Source organism: Emys orbicularis, chromosome 8, assembly GCF_028017835.1.
Source record: "Emys orbicularis isolate rEmyOrb1 chromosome 8, rEmyOrb1.hap1, whole genome shotgun sequence".
NCBI classification, from domain to species: Eukaryota; Metazoa; Chordata; order Testudines; family Emydidae; genus Emys; species Emys orbicularis.
In genome coordinates, this window is record NC_088690.1 from 65,643,049 (window position 1) to 65,665,208 (window position 22,160).

Consider the following 22,160-nt stretch of genomic DNA (forward strand, 5'->3'; position numbering starts at 1 on the left):
GTAGTTGTTACTAACATATCAATAAGTCCATGCTGCAGTTATACCAAACCCAATTAAATATGGAGCATATATTGCAAAGTCTACAAATTTCTATGGTGTGTTACACAGCAACTTTTCAGTGGAGGCTTTAGCTTCACATTTGGGGTGGATATGGGTCATTCACTTATTCAGTGTGGTGAAAGAATGGCAGTTGAAATGAAAATGTTGTACCTTCTTTATATGGTTAAAGGGTCTACTGTGCATCATCATTAGCTGGCTAAGATGTATGGCTACTGCTTTATTAGTTTCCTATTGAGACTGCACCTATTAGCGATGCTTACACCTATATGGCTAAAGTGTCTACTGTGCGTGTTGACTTTTTGACTGGTCTGTGTTCCAAATCTGTAAGCATCTCTAATAGGTGCAGCCTCAATGGGGAACTAATAAAGCAGTAGCCACACATCTTAGCCAGCTAATGATGATGCACAGTAGATGCTTTTAACGCGGTAATGTGATCTGCATACAGATGAGGTTTTGCTGTTTCTGAGGGTACTCTGGGGATGGTGGCTAGTTCTGTCTATAATTTTGTCTGATGTAGGCCATTTGAAGACCAAGCAGGAAGCATGACTGCTATAGATCCCACCATCAGTAATTCCTTGCATCAAGAAGAAGGTGGTGGTAATGCTGTAATGCAAAAGACCTCCAAGGATGCCAGTGGCAAAAAGAGGGATGAGCCCAAACCAGGTCCAAAGAAACCCAAGGAGAAGGTGGATGCTCTATCCCAATTTGACCTCAACAACTATGCAAGTATGTGTTGATGGAAATTTGTGGTAACCAAAAAAACCTATTAATACATTAGCGTTCCTCCTTCTGGAATTAGATATATTTGGGAACTGTGGAAAGAAGAAAAGTTGGTGCATATTTTTTAAAGGCTGTTTATATCCCAATATTCAGACACTGCCCCCTGTGCAGCAATGAATGAGTCCTGTGGCATGTATCCCTTTTAAAAATGGGTAATAAAATTTTATATTTGTGTATACATATGTAAAATAGTTATTACCTATTTTAAGAGGGACACTTCTTTTGTACAGTCTCATTCCTGTAACTTTTTTCAAGCTATCATTCCACACCTGATGTTGTCATCAGGTATTTTGTATCTCTTTGCACGTGGAAAACAGGAGAGGATGTTACTGTTGTAAACTCAATAAATAACATCGACAGGTTTGCAGTTAGTGTCCAGAATGCATCATTTTTCTATTTAAACTAGTCGCTGTTTTTCTTTAGCTCTTTGTTTTATGGAACTTTTTTGTACAAAGTATGGTCTCTCTTTGAAGAGCCATTAATTGAAGGCTTCTGTATTAAATCCTTTTTCTTGAAGTCCACCAGCAAAAGGATGGTCTGCGTGAGGGAACTTAAACATTACTAGGATGGTCATTTTTGGCTGCAATTGTATGAAGCTATGCAGTGCTAGTGGAATTTGTTTTTATTCCAAAATTCTTAATATTGGGTCTGAAACTGTTGAAATGGAAGGAAAAAATGTACATTTTTGGCTCATCTGCAGGTGTTGTGATCATTGATGACCATCCTGAAGTGACAGTAATTGAAGACTTTCCGTCTAACTTGAATGATGATGGCTTTACTGAAGTGGTGTCAAAGAAACAACAAAAACGTTTGCAAGATGAGGAGCGCAGAAAGAAGGAAGAACAAACAGTGCAGGTATGTTGATCAAGAACGTCATCCTTTGCACCTGTTACAAGCAGTTACACACTTGCAAATTTTTTTGTAAAGGACTATGCAACAGTGCAAAATCTGTTTCCACACAGCTGTTTTTCACCATTCAAATTGCAGTATTCTAGTTAATTTTTAATTTAAATTGTTTAGCCTTAGTTATGCAGGTCATCTTGCCTCCCCTTATGTTTCTCCTCTTGTGCCTCTTACTCTTTCAATACCCACTGCCACTGTAATTTGGGTATTTCAAAGTTAATATGTCGGCTACTGTAACTAACTTGAAAGCTTGCTTTTGGGCTTACAGTAAAAATGCTTTGTTATGCTATTGCCGGGGCGGCTCCAGGCACCAGTGCAGCAAGCGCGTGCCTGGGGCGGGAAGCTGCGGGGGGCGGTGTGCCGGTTGCCGTGAGGGCGGCAGTAAGGCAGCCTTCGGCGGCATGCCTGCGGGAGGTCTGCCGGTCCCGCAGTTTCGGCGGCGGGCACGCCGAATGCGCGGGACCGGCAGATCACCCGCATAAACACCGCCGAATCCGCATGCCGCCGGAGGCTGCCTGACTGCCGTGCTTGGGGCGGCAAAAAACATAGAGCCGCCCCTGGCTATTGCCTTTGTGTCACAATTCTATATGAAAATTTCTTGGCCAAAAACATGGGATATGTTTAACTTTTTCATTATTCAAATGGTTAGTACATTAGAAAAAAAAGTCTCTGAAAAAATGTTCAAGATTCCTGCTTTGTCCTTTTCCCATACTCTACAACTGACAGAAAAATACAGACTTTCTAAATGGCTTAGCCTTCTGTAATGTCAATTTTATTCTTAGGTTTGGACCAAAAAGAGCTCAGGTGAAAAAGGAAGAGGTCAGAATTCCAAGCTTCCTCCCAGGTTTGCAAAAAAGCAGCAACAGCACGCGGCAGCAGCAGCAGCACAGCAAGTACAAGCTCAGGCACAAGTACAGGTACAGCCTCAGAGTGCATCGCAGACTCCAAGCCAGCCACAGGCTTCAGTTCAGCCTCAAAACCAAACAACAGGAGGAACAAGCAGCACAGAATATACAGCAACAGGCAAAGCTCTGCAGAATGCACAGTCCCATCCTGCTCTAGGGGCTGAATTATGGGAAAATAAAGTGGCATCAACAACTGTTGTTAATGACATCTCCAAGAAATGTAAGTGGCATCTTTTGACTTTTTCTTTTTGCCTGGGAGGGATAGAAGAGAAACATTGTGGTTGGAGGGTTTGGGTTGGTGAGAGATGTTTCTGGAGGTCTCAAACATCCTGGCCTGCAGGTATAGTTCTCATATGGCACAGAGAATATGCTGCTATGAAATGTTCTGCAAGACTGCTGAGCGATAGTCTCCCAGGTTCCCTGAGATGAGAGAGCTCTTCTATAAAATGTTGAGTAACTTCTTTGCTGCAGTCACCACATTCTGTATTCCCAGTGTACAAGTAACTGCCATTGGTCTCAAACATGGGTTTCTTTGTCAAATTTGTGCATGTTTCCAAATATGCTAATTAGGCCAATCGAGGTTGACTTAATAAGGGACTTACTGTTAAAAGCTGAAATGAAGTTCTAGAATCAAACACGCTGTGAAATCAAGTAGCTGTGGTTTCATTGTCCATTCAGTTGTGTACTTATGAATCTAAATAACCATGGATTAATTGTAGTTTTGACTTCACTGTATTCTCTGGACTTTTAGTGGGACCCATTAGTCCACCACAACCCCCTTCAGTCAGTGCATGGAATAAGCCTTTGACATCATTTGGATCAGCTACATCTCCAGAGGTAAGGATAAAACTAAAAACAATCAAGAACATCTGAAGATAACTCAATTTGTATCTTGCAGATGGTGGGACAAATGAAATAAGATTATTGTGACAGTTCTCAAAGTACCCAGGACTGAGAGTCACCTTGTTGCCCCCTGCCTCCAGAGTGAGGGAGTCTTTCTTGTAGTAACTGGGTGTTTAGCTCCTTAACACTAGCAGCCCTCTCCTCTTCTCTGGGCTATGCCAGCCCTGTCCTTTCCTTGCAGATTAACAGCAGGTGCTCCCTAGTCTCCAAGTTCCCTTGAAGTGCTCCCATGTGATATCCAGACCCTGAAAGCAGTTACCCACAGAAATCCTCTGTACTCCAGTTACCAGTTTTACTTAAATCACTGCAGAGAGCACTGTACAGAACACTTATAATGAAATAAAAGGTTTATTTAAGAAAGAATAGAGATTCCACTAGAAATAAGACAGTGGTGGAAACAAATGGTTACAATACAAAAAACAAAATCATAAAACATGAACTGGGACCTACACTTTCCTATTTAATAAAATAGGTCCCCCTCTCTCCCAAAGTTCCATCTGTTGTAGAGCTGGCTGACTTCCAAGAGCCAATCTTTCATGAAAAATATCCCCATTCTACAAGATGTCTCCTCAGTGAATGGATCCAGAGTGCCTCTTCCCACTCTTATACTGAAACAGTCTTTTTGTCTTTATTCATAGGCAGGGCAATCCACGGTCTGTTATAATGTTGCTTTTTCATCTCCAAGTGGTTTTGATTGTTTGAAGTTGCCTGTGATGGTTTTCTATTGTCTGTTCTATGATGGGGCAATATTAGATCATTGAGCCTTGCATTACATCACTGGCTAAGTTTGGAGGAGTGGTAATCCAATCCTGCATGAATAGGCTGTCGCCAAGTAACATTACTCCAAGGTGACTCCTTATAACCTTAAGATCATAAGGGCATAAATTTCAGTATAGTTACATTATTCCTCCGATATTATCTGTACACATACCATGCCATGATTATGAACAACAGTAAGTTGCAAGCTTTCAACAGAGGCCTTATATGTTACCCTTTATGGACAAATACCTTGTAAGCAGTGTTGTCAGGTCTAAGAAGAGTTGTTTGCAAAGATCCAGGGGACCCTTTGCCAAGGAGATTGTCACAATTATCCAGTGTTTTCAAACTGTGTATTATTTTTCTTTAGCTAAATGTAATTACTGAATAATATAGATTGGGTGTGTCTACACTACCCGCAGGATCGGCAGGCAGCGATCGATCCAGCGGGGATCGATTTATCGCGTCTAGTCTAGACGCGATAAATCGACCCCCGAGCGCTCTCCTGTCGACTCCTGTACTCCAGCGCTGTGAGAGTTGCAGGCAGAGTCGACGGGGGAGCGCAGCAGTCGACTCACCGCGGTGACACCACGGTAAGTCGATCTAAGTACGTCGACTTCAGCTACGTTCACGTAGCTGAAGTTGCGTAACTTAGATCGATCCCTCCCACCCCCAGTGTAGACCAGGGCATTTATCTAATTTCTTACTGAGAGCAGTTACAGCAAAAATTCTTATTGAGACAGTGTTAATAATTAGAAAAACTTGTAAACTTCATAGTTTAGAATTATAAAACTTAAACCAATAAACTTGCAGCAGTTAACTTGTTAGTTTGATTATGGAGTACTAGTTTAGCAAATGCTTTAAGATTCAACTCTCAGAAACTAATGTACAGTAACGCCTCACTTAAAGTCGTCCCGGTTAACGTTGTTTTGTTATGTTGCTGATCAATTAGGGAACATGCTCGTTTAAAGTTGTGTAATGCTCCCTTCTAACGTCGTTTGGCAGCCACCTGCTTTGTCCACTGCTTGCAGGAAGACCAGCCCCTTGCAGCTAGCTGGTGGGGGCTTGGAACCAGTGTGGACCGACAGCCCCCTATCAGCTCCCCGTTTCCCTAAGTTCCCTGTGCAGCAGCTGCCTGCAGTTCAGCTGAGTCCCTCCCCCTACTGCCATGTGCTGCTCCTGCCCTCTGCCTTGGAGCTGCTCCCCGAGACTCCTGTTTGCTGTGGGGGGCGGAGGAAGAGGGGGGCAGTGTCCCCCTGCTCCTGCACCCTGCTTACCCCATCTTCCATAGAGCAGGGGGGACAGACCAGGACTCAGGAGGGAGGGAGCTTGCAGCAGCTGCCTAACAGCAAGCTGATCTAATTAACAAGGCAGTGTACTTAGGGGAAATGCACATATCTCCCTCATTCCTGCTGCCTTGTGTAGAGAGAGAGTTAACCCTTGAGGGCTCAGCCAATTGCTAGTTCATCATTTAGCAGTAAGGGAAATATCCCACCCTCTGACTCCTCCACCTCAACCAAGCTTCACAATCATCATCACTATGTACCAGTATTAAATTGTTTGTTTAAAACTTATAGTGTGTGTGTGTGTGTGTGTGTATATGCACACACACATATATATAAATAAAATCTTTTGTCTGGTGAAAAAAATTTCCCTGGAACCTAACCCCCTCATTTACATTAATTCTTATGGGGAAATTGGATTTGCTTAACATCATTTTGCTTAAAGTCACAGTTTTCAGGAAGATAACTACAACGTTAAGTGAGGAGTTACTGTATACTTAATTAATTGTTGCAAAATGCATTTTTAACTTTACTTTTTTAAATTACACAAGTATTTGAAAATTGAAAAAAATTACGTAATTTCTCTAAAATGTTTGTCATTACAGCTTTCCCTAATGCCAGCAACAGGATACTAAGAGAATTAAAATTTTAACAAAAGGGTGTATGCTTGTTTAGTATTAAATTCAATTAGCTGAACAAATATTTCTTAGAAGAAACCTAGATATTGCCTCAAAACCAGCTTCAACCTGCTATTTTTACACTTGGCCCTGATATTCCATTCTCAAGTAATGAGAACTAAAAATGTTTGTGTGACGGCTTGGATCACAGAAACCCCCCGGGAGCTGCCAACTGATGTGCCAAGACTACCCCTGTTCCTATTTTCCCTGCCAGCTCAGGACTCCAGCACCCTGTCTTGCTGAACCAGACACTCCCGTCTGCTCCAACACAGACCCAGGGTCTGAATTACTTGCCCCAAAGCTGCAGGTTTACCTGAAAACAGCTCACAGAAGTGTGCTTGTCTTTAGCACTCAGATGCCCAACTCCCAATGGGGTCTAAACCCAAATAAATCCGTTTTACCCTGTATAAAGCTTATGTGGGGTAAATTCATAAATTGTTCTCCCTCTATAACACTGATAGAGAGAGATGCACGGTTGTTTGCTCCCCCAGGTATTAATACATACTCTGAGTTAATAAGTAAAAAGTGATTTTATTAAATACAGAAAGTAGGATTTAAGTAGTTCCAAGTAGTAACAGACAGAACAAAGTAAGTCACCAAGCAAAATAAAATAAAATGCGCAAATCTATGTCTAATCAAACTAAATACAGATAAGATCCTCACCAGTTCCAGAATGCTCCCTTTTACAGGCTAATCTCCTTCTAGCCTGGGTCCAGCAATCACTCACACCCCCTGTAGTTACTGTCCTTTGTTCCAGTTTTCTTCAAGTATCCGGGGGGGGGGGGGGGGGGGGTTGAGAGGCTCCTTCTTTAGCCAGCTGAAGACAAAATGGAGGGGTCTCCCAGGGGTTTAAATAGACTTTCTCTTGTGGCTGGAGACCCCCTCCTCACCCTGTGTAGAATCCAGTCACAAAATGGAGATTCGGAATCACATGGGCAAATCACATGCCCATGCATGACTCAGGACTTGCAGGTAGTAGCCATTACCCACATGCTACCTTGAATGTCCTCAGGTAGACTTCTTATGTGGATTGGAGTCTTCCAAGCTCTTTTGTCTGTTAAGTGCTTCCTGATTGAGCACCTAATTTGCACATTCCTTTCCCAAGAAGTGACCAAATGTTCTAACTAAGGCTACTTAGAAATCAAGCAATTATACAGCCAATGTTCATAACTTTGACCACACGGATGGTGCCTGCATACAACTAGGATGAACATAACCAGTAGATCATAACCTTTACATAGATATGTTCCATGGCATATGTAGCAAAACCCTATTCCAGTTATATCATACATACATTTATGAGCACCCCCCCATAAAGCCTTGTGGGGTACACTGTCACAGTTTGTTTTTAAAAATAAGGACCATGTGGGTTGCATCAAATTTTAACCAGCCTTTCATGTGCTTATGTTCCATTTCCTGACTTTTGTATGCTTAAGTATATAACTACATTAAAATCAAGGTAAAAGCCTATTTTAAGGCAACATTCTGGTTGAGAATTTGTTGGAAGTTTTAATGTATGTTGTTACCTTAACTAGGGAACAAAGTCTGGACAGGAAAGTGGAGTCGAGCTTGGAATAGAAACAATTCAATTTGGAGCCCCAGCTTCTAGTGGTAGTGACAGTGAAGTTGGCCCTGTGCTTTCAGAGAAGCCCACTGACAAAATACCTGAACCAAAAGAGCAAAGACAGAAGCAGCCTCGGGCAGGACCCATCAAAGCACAAAAGGTAAGGGAGAAGATCTTTAGTTAACAGTAGAAGCCTGTCTAGTGGGCTCCTGGGTGGCAGAGAAGTCCAGTCAAAAGGAAAAATACCAAAACTGTGGCTTGAAAAAAATTAAAGGAACTGTTACAAGTACGATCCAAATAAGACAGGCCTCTTTTCCCACTGTGTGTCAGTCAGAGAAGATGCTGTGCATCAGCTTACACAGTTACCAAATCAGCCATGTAAAAAGATTAAAGTACAAATATATGCTGTCTGGGCAATCTAAGCCTCCTTCATAACATCCAAACCTACTTTTTTAAAGTGGGGATGATGTCTCTAAAGTCACTTTTTCATAACAATGAATGTATCAATAAATGGCCAATCTTGGTTTTCCTTTAAAAATTGTGTATATACATTATATTATTTATACTGTCATGTTTAGAGCCCCTAACTGATCTTCCTTTGCTTGTTGTATGCCAAAGTGCTTATCCCCGCAGGAATATTTAGCAGTCTAGAGAGGATGGAGGAGAAAACTCCTGTGGTATAGGACAGACTGGATTGTCTGCTAACCAAATCGGTCTTGACCTCTCTTCCTCACCAAATACACAGCCTTGTAGGAAATAGGGGGACAAGAAAAGTTGGGGAATAGAGGAGGAACACCAGCTTCTCACCCTGCAGCAGCCCTTTCCAGCTTTTTGGAATAAGTTGGTGGTTAAGGTACTGACCCCAGCCCTGAGTTCCCAGGTCCTCTTCCTGTTGCCTGAGTCCCAGCAGTGGTCCCAGTACACTTGTCTACTGGGAACCCCTTAGGTTTTTTTCTGAAGACAAATTGGTTACTTACCCCATCATAACTGAGAAGATTGAAGGTCATTATAACTGTTACACTGCCCAGGTAGCCTGTAATCCAGTGATATTTGCATAATTAAAGTTAATAGCAGCAGAGGACTACTTAGACTAAAGGTTCATGTAATTGACTTGATGAAAATACATTAGTAATCAACAACCTTATAAAATATAACTGAACTCAGTCTTGCATTAAGAAAGTGTGTATATTGTATGTGTGTCAAATCACTTGTATTGGATTTATGTAAATGTGATCTGCAAAGGTAAAAAATGCCATTTTGTTAGCTTATAAAGTATACAGATTATACAGGTAGACAGTCTGTTTTTTCTGCTTGTTTCTATGTTACAAATATCAGGTCTTCTCTACTTTGTTTTTGCTGGTAGGACTATAACCTCATAAGACAAGAGAATGAAGTGAGCTGTTGATTGGGGGAAGAGATTTTCAGTAAAACTAAACCCAAAGTTTTTAGTTAAGGCTCAAACGTTTAGGACTTCTCTGCACTAGAAGGTTCTACTGCTTTAACTACACTGCAATGTACTGTGCTTGGGGATGGGATGGGAGAGGAGAGGAAGGGTAAGGCAGAACCGTCTGCTGCAGGAGTGAGGGACTTAAGTGGCCACTGTAGCCAACACGTTTTCCCCTCCTTTCTCAACAACTTTTTGAGCCCTACAGGTGCAAACTCTCTGGGTAGGAGTTGTCTTTGTCTCCATTTAGGGGCCTCCCAGTAGGCAGACATGTAAAGAAGGGTCTTCTTTACCTGCCTCTGGAGCAATTAACCTCCTCATTCCTTGCCATGAAGTACTTGTGGTGAGAGAGAAACTGCCAGTCTCTACCCTGCCCACCCTTAGTCTCCATTAATGCAGTAGGATTTTGAGGGCTGCCCTGCCTACACTAGCCCACTAGCTTTAAAGAGATATTATGCTGCTCCTGCTGCCCCACAGTAGTAGCCACTGAACTGCTTCATGCAGTCCACCCTCTGCTGGTGTCACCATCTATTAAGAAGGGAGTGGCTTCTGAGTGTCATAGCATGGTATTAAACTTATTCTTCCTTTGTGGCCACAGACCAACGCTGTCCCTGTATAACACAGTTATACAGTAATCAAATTTACATTTTAAAACATTTATAATATAGCCACATACCATCACAGCCACCACTCCTGCAGAAGAAGACAGGGAAACACTTGCAAATTTGAGTTTGTGTTTAAAACCTTTTTAGTGCAAACACTGTGGAGGAAAGCTCTGGAAAATATCCATACCGCAGTGTCTCTTCAGCTGAGGGCTGAGAACCCTCCACCTCCATTTTTCTAGGGCTCCAGCAAAAACAGAAGACTTGATATTCCTGATATTAGTAAGGCTAAAAAAATCTGTTAAACATTGCTAGAAAAAAAAATTTGGGCTCTCTTTAGACAATATATTTTAAAGTTCACTAGTGCAATTTTTTCTTCTTTGCAGGTCACTTTTAATCTTTAGACTGACAATTTAATCCTATGCCATTTGATATAGCACTCATAGTAGCTCTTCAGTCTAGATCTTTGGCTTCCTGCTGGTAATTGGTGCTTTCAGTTGACATGTTTCAGGTACTCATCTGCTGCCAGATTAACATCTCTAACTAAACTACCCTTTCTTTAATTTAAAAAAACAAACAAACAAAAAAACCCAAACCTACTGTTTACACCCTCAAGGAACAGTCACAGACTTTTGAGTCTTGGTAGATGTCAACAAAATGTTTTGACTCTTTTACTCTCCTGAGCATATAAAGATTTTACGTTACAACTTCCTTGTTTTTAAAAAAACAAACAGCCAACACTGACAAGTTAAAACACTAATTTAGCTTCCAGACTTGAGTCCAGTAGAAAACAAAGAATATAAACCTGGTCCTATTGGGAAAGAGCGTTCGCTAAAGAACAGAAAGGTGAAGGATGCCCAGCAGGGAGAGCCCGAGGGACAGGAGAAGCCCAGTCCCACCGCTGTCAGGAGTCCAGACCCTGTTTCGACAAAAGAAACCAAAGCCGCAAATGAACTGAGTACTGAAATAGGAACAATGATCTCTGTCTCTGCTCCAGAGTTTGGAACAAATACAAAGGTAAGACAAAAAGTGGCGCATTTCTTGAACATTACTGAACAATGTGTGTAAAAGAGATAACATTTCATTAACTGTAACCCATTACATTGGTCATTTAATGTCTGAATTCAGCTATGACATTTAGTTGCCTGCTGATGAAATCATTCAGATATTACATAGAAGAACTTACAAAGCACTGGAGTTGAAAAGTTAGTCCGTTTGCCTGTAGTTGTTCTCAGGAAGGAATATTTAAAATGGAGCACTGCTGTGGATCATGTGCCCTGTATGTGACTGGGGTTGAAGTGTTCTAAACTGTTACACCGCCTCACCAGTGATTACAAGTGCTCACTAAGCTATAGAAAAGAAGTCTGTGCCGTGAGCCCTAGGTTCTGGTCTGTGGGGAATAGCACTAAAGAGGTTGGAGTAGGCAGAAGCCTTACACTCAGTGCCTGATTTGAAGTTTATCCAAGTTGCACAAGAGCGATATGGTCAACCATCATCAGAGAGTTGTAGCAAAATGTTGGAGGGGTACTCAATTTGCAAGTTTGAGTACCACAGCAAAGGAAACAGCATGCTTCAAGATAAGCTTTAGGATGGAAACATTTTCAAAAGCACGTAAAGAATTTAGATGTCCAAATCCTATTGAGTTTCAATGAGACTTCAGTGCTTTTGAAAATTTTACCTAATTCCCTCTGTGGAATGTGGTGAAGATGCTTAAGCGTCACTGTACGTTCTCTGTAGATTGCTCTCTGATTTTATGTAGACCTTTTGTAATAACACTTAACAGGAAGACCTCTACTTTGCTTGCTTTCAGCCCTGATCCTTAGCTATGCTGTACTGACAGCACAAAATGGGGGGGAGGGGAGGAATAACCAAGGCTTCCCAGTGATCCTCTGCTGCTGTGATAGCTCCTCTGGGGTCTGTTGAATCCAATATAACTTTAAAGCGGCCTACAAATTACTTGAATTTACACCAAAGGACTAGCCCAGCACACAGCCAGTGCAAGACTGAGCACAAAGATTGAGAACATGACTGCAGAAATTGAGCTCCTTACCCATCAACTGGAGGTGGGGAAGTGGACATTTTAAATAGGAACTAGTGGTTGTTTCTGTAGCCGGTGGACACATACCACCCACTGGCAAGACAATTTAATTTAATGACTCGGGACTTCCAGTTTGTAATATTCTGTCCCAGTTGCCTGCAGATAGTCAGTCTTGAGCAGGAAGTATTGCTCTATTGCTAGCATTGACATTGTACTTGATATATTGAGGAATCTGAGATACTAGTGACTCCAAGAATGTTGTTTAAATAGTTCTAAGTTAGCCGAAACAACTTAAAAAAAGCTGAGAGCATATCTGTGATCCTTCAAGCTGAGTTGCCACATGCTCCCCAGTGAACTGGAAGCAATCTGCAGAGCAGTTATTGGAGGCTGCACATCCTTGGAAAGGTTCACCCTTGAGAGACATGAGGGATGGTACATAACCTCTGCCATGGAGAAGAGGTTGTCTCTGAAATCTCTGTTCTAGCCTAATAAATTTTGAATGGTATTTTTCCTGTTGCCAGCAGTGGAAAGTTTTTGTTTTAAGGTGTGTTGGCGAGTTTGAGTAAATTGTCAGTGCTGCAGTTTTTAATCTTGTCTGTATCTGTGAATTGGCTTCCCTGAACCAGCAGACTTAAATGGCTTGAGCCCACCAAAAACTGGTAAGATGAGAAGTGTAACTTCTGAGGGCCTGAAGTGGTGATATTGGTGACTGGCAGGGGAGACCATGACTGCATCTTACTTGTACATCCTGGCTTGGGCCTAGTTCCTTTATTGTCAGAACCCAATGGGTTTTTTGTAACCTCTTGTTCTAGGACCAGAGCATCCCATTGAGGCCTATCAGGGTAAGGAGAACATAATCATCTTTGCCTGACTCTTCCCAGGAAGCATTCAGAATGGGAAAGGTGCCTCAGCTGACTACCCAAAAGCAAGGCCCTGGATAGTAGCACTAGCAGCATACATTGATATCCTTTTGTCCTCTCCCTAATCCCAAGAAGTCACAGGCAACCCACAAAGGGAGAAATTGGCTTTTGTGATATTTTGGCTCCTTTATTAAGTACAAAGAAGGCCTGAAAGGGTGGGTTTGTGTTAATTTTTTTTTTTAAACGCAAGTTGAAGCTATCAGGAGTATCAAGTCTGGTGTCTGCAGGAAAGCTTAAAGGACCAGAGTGCTGAAATGCGAGCTATCCCAGCCCTTAGCTGAAATGTTCTCACAGATCTTTTCTCCCAGCTGTTTGAGTTAAATAGGTGTTAACAAAACAGTGTTTTCAACAGTTTATCTAAATATTCCTTGCCCTCTCTGTTCAAATTTCACTCATTATTGAGATATCATAATAGAGTCCTCCATGAAAAACAGGTAGACAAATCTTAAATTTCGCGTATAAAACCAAGCAGGAAAGCTGTATTTAGAAGAAAAACTTTCAAGCTTTACAAGTGATTTTAAAGTTTTTAAGCTAAACACAGTGAGCAGTCCTTTTACTACCAAAAAAAAAAGAAGTCTATTGCTCACATAAGAGGCTGGTGAGTTTTCCATCTCTGTCAGGTTGCAACAGTCAAGGATACCTTGTCTGCTACTCCAGAACCAGAGCAGAGTACTTCACCCATTCAAAAAAAGCTCCATAATGAGAGCACCCATGCTGTTTAGTCATGCTTTTTACATTATAAATATAGAACATGTCCGCATGATGATGATCCATATAATATGAGAAGAGACAGACATGCTTTTTGGAGTTGCTGCCGCATCCCATTTGTTTCAACAGTTTTATATTTCTATGGTGAGACACCCCTTGCTGTCTTCTAAATCTAAATAAATAAACCACACTGGCCTCTCCACCTCCCCCAGAAATCACTAAAATGATATGTATACCACATCTTGCAATTCATAAGTACAGTCAACAAGATCGGTCCTACCAGTTTTGAAAGTAATGGAATCCATCTGGTACTGACTTGTAGTTAATGGAAGCTGCAGGGTGACGATATATCCCAAAGAGAAAATGGGGCACCCCCAGCCGCTTGCCCAAGGCATTCTTCCCCCCTCCCCCTGCGAGGCTGTCGCCCATTGCTGGAACCCTGAGGAGGACCCCCTCAGGAGTCTTGTCACCTGTCGCTGGAACCTTGCAGGGGGCCTCTTGTCGCTGCTACCCTGCCAGGGCCCCACTGGCTGCCAGCTCAAGAGTCCCACAACCCCTGGGGATGAAGCAGAGAATGTCGGGGAGGTCTCTGGAAGGGTTCTGTGACTTCTGTGACATAAATGTAGCCTTAATCATAACTAAATAAAAGGTGGAACAGATTTAGAGTAAATAGTTAACACATTGTAAGAGACCATTTAAGGTGAAGTGGCCAGTTAACACCTCTGCAGGACAAAAATGGCGTTAGTGGGTTAGGGCTTGGCTGCACTACAAAATTAAGTTGACTTACGTCCAGGTACAGCCATCTGCAGTAATTAAAGCGGTGTTTCACATCCACACTATGGCATGGCTACACTTGCAGATGTGAGTTAAACCAGCCCTCGGAGAGCACAGTAGGAAAAGCTCTGCGGTGTGTCCACACTGTCAGATTCAAGCGCACTGGCATGGCCACATTAGCAGCTCTTGCAATGCGACAGAGAGCAGTGCATTCTGGTAGCTATCCCAGCATGCAAGTGGCTGCAATATGCTTTTCAAATGGGGGGGGGGGGAGTGGAGTGTGACAGGGAGTGTGTTGTGTATATGTGTGGGGGGGAGTGGGTTTTTGGGGAGCAGAGAGCATGTCAGCATGCTGTCTTGTAAGTTTCAGACAGCAGCAGACCACCCCCCCCCTCGCCTCTCTCTCACACACTCACAGCAACAACATTCCACACTAATGGTTGCTTTGTCCCAGAGCAGATAAGCATGCCGGCTGTCAGAAACGGAGCTTTGCAAAGGCATATCCGCAAGAGTGGCCATTTGACTTAAGGGGATTATGGGAAGTTTCCAGAGGCCGATCAAAGCGCAGTAATGCAACACCTCATTCACACTGATGCTGGGGCATTTCAGCTGAGGCGCAGAAAGCGTTATGCTTCTCATGGAGGTGGATTACCAGGAGCACTCCAGCTGCAGAGTCCAGGCGCTCTAAGTGCCTTGCCAGCGTGGACAGGTCGTGAGTTAGGGCGCCTGGGACTGCTTTAATGCGCTCTAACTTGCAAGTGTAGCCAAGTCCTGTGCTGCTTCTGTTTTTTGTGCGTGTCCTCACCTGGAGTGCTTCCACTGACTGAAGTGGGGCATTGTGGGGCACTGACAGCTGGAGCCCCACCATCCTGGGGCTGACAGCCCCGCACAGGGCTCACAGCTGGAGCCCCCTTGACCCGAGGCTGACAACCCAAACTGTCAGCCCAGAGCAGGGCTCACAGCTGGAGTGTAGGCTGGCAGGTTCCCTGCAACACAGTAGCCAGTCTGCAAGTGCCCAACTGGAGCCAGGATTCTGGGAGCTGCCAGGGTCTCCACACGGCAGCAGCAGCCCTGGGAGCCACATCTGCAACCAGGATTCTTGGCACTACTAGGCTCCCATCTCAAGGACAGGGAGCCTACCAGCGGTGAAATTGACATTCATTGACAATAACAGCCGCTGTTGTTTCATATTCTGGCTCCAGCTGTCACTCCATCTCTGTCCTCTTCCTCAAAGGGAGCCTGCATAATACCTTCTAAAGACAACCCCGGAAGCTTAAATTCATAACTTTGCTAGACATTCAAAATCATGGTTTTAATAAAGACACTGGATTTATGCCTCATTACAGCATTCTAGCTCCATAACCTCCACTTTTTGTCTTGACTGCTGAGGTGTTAATTGGCCACTTCACCTTAAATTGTCTTTTACAATAGGTTAGCTACTTATGCTAAACCATCTGTTCCACTTTGTGGAACATCTATAACACTGAGTACCTTTCACAGACCTGAAGAGCTCTGTGTAGCTTGAAAGCTTGTCTTTTTCACCAACACAAATTGGTCTAATAAAATATTTTACCTCACCCACCTTGCGTTTCTAGCAACCTTTAATTTTTAGTTCAGTAAAAAAATTCTTCCAACAAGAAGGGTGTTGCCTAAACAGACAGTTTGTGCATTGTTTCTTGTAGTTAAGACACTTGATTGGTATTCTAGGCCAACATCCTGAAGACACTTAACTTCTGTTGGGTTATTTAAATATATTTGATTGTAAAATTCAAGCATATGTGCAATTTTATTTATAGTCTCAAAGAATGGTAGGTTGATAGAAATCCTAGATTTTAAATGCCTCAACAGCTTCACGAGGAAGAAGTTTAAATGTGAAGCATCTACTGTCAGTTCTGTCTGCCATCTCCCTGGCAGTTTGATATTCATTGATTTAGTGACTATGTACCTTTGCATTCTGATTCGCACCCTTCCTGATGAAGTTCGTCAAGTCTTTCTGAAACAAGAACATCTTGTCAAGACACCCTTCCTTTGGTTGTGCTGATGACTTCTTGGGGGTTTAATCAATATCTTGATAGTGACTATCACAGCCTTGAGAAATGCAGTGGGTATACACCTGTTTTCATAGGTAGGCAGTGGGCTTGATCCTCCACTGTTACTAGTTCAGTGTAATTACACTGGCATAATATGAAGAATCAGGCCTCTTATTGTCATAAAGACCTATAACTTAGTAAGTGGCAAATACAGCAACGTTGCTAGTGAAAGTGAACTCATTTCAGTCTTGTCCCAAATAATGTTCAGCCCTGTAAGAGTGAAGATAATGAGAAGCCTGGTGCAGGCTCTTTGCACCTTTTAGAAGTTACTTTGGTTTTGACATGTAAAGCACCTAACTTTACAATGCCTGCTAGAACATCTCTGTTCAGGCTGCTAGGACAGCAGTTGTCAAACTTTTGTACTGGTGACCCCATTCAAATAGCAAGCTTCTGAGTGCGACCCCCCCCCCCTATAAATTAAAAACACATTTTTATATATTTAACACCATTATAAATGCTGGATGCGAAGCGGGGTTTCGGGTGGAGGCTGACAGTTCATGACCCCCCATTTAATAACCTTGCGACCCCCTGAGGGGTCCCGACCCCCAGTTTGAGAACCCCTGTGCTAGGATCTTCGGATCAGGTTCCACAAGTGACCACTCCAGTGAATACTGCATCCTGAGATCATACTTGGAAGAGTGTGGTCAGAAGTATGTATTCCATGTACTTTGACAACCAGAGGAGGACAAGAACTAAACCATATTATTCAAGTTATTTCTCTTCACCAGCCCTAGTAGGGAGTGGTGGCAGTGGATACCAACTCAATGGAGAGACCTCATTGGAAGCCAATATCAATACAGAGAACACAGAGCAGGAATTTCAGATCAATATCCAGCAACACACCTAGCTTGTTCCCTGGAAATGTTCCTGCAGGAAGTCATCACCTAATGAGGATTGAGGACAATGACTTTATTGAACAAAGGGGGATGTACGTACAGTATCCTGGCAATCACTGGCGGCAGCTAGTTCAGTTAAGTGAACCTTGGATCTTAGTGCAGGGAAACCTAAATAGGAGGGCAGGTGAGCGCAGCAGAATGATCCTGGATAAGGAAGACTGGAACTTTCATCCTCATCTACACCATGAAATCACTTTCCAGGCAGAAAAATCCAAGGGGGAAATCATCCATCATCCATGGAAAAATCATAAAAGGTACTTTCCAGAAGGGATCCAGGAACAATAGCAGTTGACTGTCTCTCCACTAGTATTGGGCCAAGGATCATCTTTATACTTTTTCCCAATATTTCTGAACTCAGGAAGTGTTTTTAAAAAGTTAGTCTCACATAGTAATTAGCAGACCTAGAAATGGCAATTTGGTCCTCCTTTTGGTTCCAGACAAGACCCAACATCCTTTTGCAAGGACTAATTCTACAACTCTATCTAGTCGCACTAGGCATGGTAGTATAGCTTTAGAAAAGGAATCCTGGAGACAGAAATGCTGTTTGGAAGAGGGTATTAAAACCTGTCTTTGTATTCCCAAGAGTTGGCTTTGAATGCTCATACAAGAATTTTAATGACTTCAGGAACTAGTGCGAGGAGTTTTTCATCCTGTAATGAGCTAGTAAAAATTCTTAATTTTTTGCTTTGAGTTGACTTCTTAGTTACCTTTTTAAAACTTGCTAAGATCTTGCCATTTCCAGATCAGTTTCTTTCACTGGCCACTTGCCACCAGTGAAATTTCTTGTATGTGCACTTTGATTTCTCCACCTGTTCATCTTTTCAGAAAAAGAAAAGTCTCAGCCCTTTAGAGAAAAGTGCATATTCATCCCTTCCATTCTTTTTTTTAATCTGGAGAGCCTTATCTTTCATCTGCTTACTTAAGAAACATCTGATCTTATTTTATACTGTTTTCTTCTGTTTTATAGCCGTGTGCCTAATATTAAAAGTTGTATTTAACTTCTAAAAGTTATCATCTGAACCACATACATGATTAAAGGCGAGGCTTTTCTGGGATATGCTGCCTCTGACAGAGCTGAAATTTTCCACAAATTCTTCTAGTGCAAAGTAACTCAGCAGTGAGAATTGCTGGACGTGCCTTCTGAGAAAATAAATTAATAGGTGTGATGAAATTCTGTCATCATACTGCTTGGTGAACTGCCTCTATGTAAAAGATAGTCAAACCACTGTCTGAAAAGACTAAGCCTGAGACTAGAAAACCTAGTTTAGATAGGGGGTTCATTTTAATGGACTTATTTTTCTTCACAGGAGTCTGTGACAGACTACACTACACCTTCTTCTCATCCTAACAGTGTGGCTGCTAGCAGTACAAAAATGGAGGAGACTTTGGTGACTAATGTAAGTCTATTGTAGTGAATCTCTTGACTTGGGACAGGGAAAATGTATTTATACTCTTGTCTTCCTTTTTAAAAGCACAGAATGTTACATTCAGTTAGCTATTAATTAGGTTTCCATTATGTTAACCAGCTGCTCATTGTGTAATTCCACTGTAAAAAAAAAAAAAAAAAAAAAAACACCAACCAACCAACAACTTCAGTTTGGTTAGTACCTGTCTGAGTTCTTTGTGTGTTACGTGGTGTTTCTTGTTTTTAAATAACGAAAAATTTGGAAGCCTATGTAAGGGAAAGATATTTTTTAGAGGATACTTGAAAAGAGATGGGGTCAAGATTCAGGAAGACAGTTCCAGATAGCAGGAATTACAGAGAAGTTACCCTCAACAGCATTTGTGAGACTAAGGGAAAGAAGAGGCCTGTACTAGTAGTTAGAGATGGAGTCTGTAAGCTAGGCTAAGGAAAGTCCCCTAAAGAATTAATTTGATCTGGATCCTGAAATTAATTGTGGCTATCAAATGTGAGGGAACCAACTTAGTGGAGTGTTTAAAGTAGACAGCAGAGTTCAGTCATAATGCTTGAAGTACTTCCCACAAAGCCAGCAATCCTGGCTTTGTGGGATTTGTTGTCTGTATTAGTTTTTCTTATATGGTGAGAGAGAGTACTAATTAGCGTATGACTCATAGTGACTTCAAATGTATCTTGAACTTGGTGGGTCTCTGTCAAGAGTAGGAACCTGGATCTTGTGATTCTGCTATTTTGAGCAATGCAAATATAACTAGCTCAGAGTTGACTGGATTTGGGGGAATTGTGACAGGTCCTACTCCTACATCTCTCCCGAGAGAGCTTATAATTTTAAAATAAACTTTATTCCTATTAAATGAATTTAGTGATAGCAACATCCTTAATGCATTTTTGTGGCAATGGTGTTTGTAGCTACTCCTGCGCACCTCTTCCGTTCATAATGCTGTGATTTTTTTTTTTGTGCTATTTGTTAGTGGTAGACTCCTATCATAGGCAAAATACGATACTTTGTCTTGTAATTCCTTGGTCCTGCTGAACTTGGTGTATTGCCTTGTTGCCTGCTAGAGTTGGATACACACATAGGAAATATGGGTTCCCAGCAACAACAGATTCGTGCTTTTGTCTAGTTTCAAAGTTTCAGTACATGTATTTTGAGATTAATCTCATTATGTGGCAGCTCTGTATGCTCTGTGCCTAATCTAAGAGTTGGTGATAGATAGGAGTAAGAGACTATTACTATACCAAGGATTATAGCAACACTTTCTCAGATCTTGTGTTTAGGACCTTGAGCAAATCCATCATTAGCTTTTTCTTGTGCAACAATTGATTGCATTTTGTCAAATTTGCATTCTTTCTCCTAAACTTGGCCTTTGTATGAGAGTCCTATTGAAAGAGAGCTAGGAAACTAGAAATAGCCATATGCAAGCATTAGTTGCCAGGTATAGTTTTGCTTATTTTGTGGTCCTGTGACTTTGAAGAACATAGTTTCTTTCTCTCTTTTTTTTGTAGAAGTTGCATCTCAGAGTTTGGATCCTAATAGGGCCAGGCTTGATTTGGGAATAATTTTGTACCCCATTGAACTAAAAATATATTTTGGGCTAAATTCCCAAAGAGCTAAATGACATTTGACTATACAGAAAACATTGGTGCATGGACAAATAAGCCTGCAGTCACTCTCAGAGATGACCGGTATTACATGAACACATATTAAATAACCTTTCCCCTCCAAATTTTCATCCTAGTTTGTCAAAACATCCCTGCTAAAAGCTCAAGCCTCGAAGAAAATTTAATTTATTAGCACCACTTGAGCATATGCTCTTAAGGGGCTTTTGTAGCAGACTTAGTTAGAATGTGATGTGTGTTGCCTGCCTTTCAGGTGCCCCTGCCCCACACCCTTCCCCTCCCTAGGAGGGAGACTCTACAACAGAGCTCCAGCCTAACTCCAGTTTCTCCCGCTACCGTGGACCTCACCCTCAAGGTATGTACCACATCCCTCTAAGGGTCATTTTCTTGCATGCAAGGGAAAAAGATAATGGAGAACTTGCTGGTGAACCTTTTTAGAGCCTTCCTTTGTTTCCTCTTCTGAACTGCTTTTGCATATAAACAGATGGCTGAAACAAAAGGGTGTATCAAAGGGAATGCATTAAATTATAAATCTCTTTAACCCCATTTTGCATTAACACTTGGCCTCAATCTTGACTCCCACTACCCTAAGAGTTAATTCTAGGGAGACACATGTAAGAGTGTAAATATTGTGGCATGCTGCTCATGACAGAAACCTGTCATATTTTGACGTATTGGTGGATAGGTCTGTTTAAAACAAGCTGGTTACAGATTGATGGTTGTACAGGTTTTTAAAAACTGAGCAGTGCATTGGCTTCAGCAAGCAGTACTTGACTTTCTTAGCTCTTTCGTTTTGATTAGTGATGTGTGACTTGTACAGTTAGATGATTGGAGTAGTAAATAATGAAAAGTAGGTTGGCAGTAAGTTATTTTATGTCAACAGCTATTGTCTCATATAAACTAGTACAAAAGTGCTTTGCTATACTTGTGGTGGTTGACATTTCACGCTCCTTTATTGTGCAGTGTGGAGCAAGTATGTGAGAGCATTTGGTCTATGGCATGTATGTAGTCTGATGTTGGGAGGGTTTGGATTGTGTGCTATATAACTCACTAACATTATTAAGCTGGTCTCTGTCCTTTGGCTACAGCATTTTTAGGAGAGTCTATCCTTTCCAGTGCCATAGATGAGCTATGTGATAGTGCTTTTATACACTGAACTAGTAAAAGCATTGCAACTTCCTCTAATTTTCAGAAGGCAGAATGTTGTCCAAACTAGAACTCACTCGAAAGAGGATTGGATGCATAGCTAACTGGCTTTCAAGGAATTTTCATGCAACTCCCAGTGAGAATTTCTCACTGAACTGGTTTTGTGATGGATGAAAGTTTCTTTCCAGTTTTCATAGTCCGTATCATTACGATACAGCACAACCCAGTGGTGCAACCCTAGTTACTGTTAATTATCCTCCCCTCTTTTTGTTTGTATATGTTTAAAGTGTCTCAGCCAGGAAAAATTAGTCTATTTTAAGAAAAAAAAGTGTGAGGTCAGAAGAGTGGTTTTAATTTGGGGAGGTGATAGAGAAGGAAGAGTAATTTAGCAAGGGGAACTCTGCTAGCCTGCTAAAATTTGAAATGTAATTTATTATTTATCAATAATCTAACTTTCTGGTGTCTGGAAGCACTTTTTTAAATTGTTACCTTTAAATGTTAAACTTAGAACAACATCTGGAAATACGTAGTTCATTCACTAAACACTTGATACAGGTAGGATTATTACCCATCGTGAGCACAGTTTCACACCTGCTGAGCAGAGAGTTCCTTTTGTGTATATTTTCTTGTCCTGTAACTTTGTTGGGGCACCTCTATACCAGGGTGATTTAATT

The 22,160-nt window shown here is 41.8% G+C and overlaps 1 protein-coding gene across 1 annotated transcript in view; it reads left to right on the forward strand.

Annotated features, from left to right (window-relative positions):
- PRRC2C (proline rich coiled-coil 2C) overlaps positions 1-22,160 on the forward strand; it is a 112,498-nt gene that overhangs the window by 54,998 nt on the left and 35,340 nt on the right. Inside the window, 8 exon segments of the mRNA XM_065409932.1 lie at positions 578-786; positions 1,541-1,695; positions 2,526-2,868; positions 3,400-3,485; positions 7,803-7,991; positions 10,643-10,894; positions 18,611-18,700; positions 20,594-20,695. Of these exon segments, the coding sequence (XP_065266004.1) occupies positions 578-786; positions 1,541-1,695; positions 2,526-2,868; positions 3,400-3,485; positions 7,803-7,991; positions 10,643-10,894; positions 18,611-18,700; positions 20,594-20,695 (1,426 nt within the window).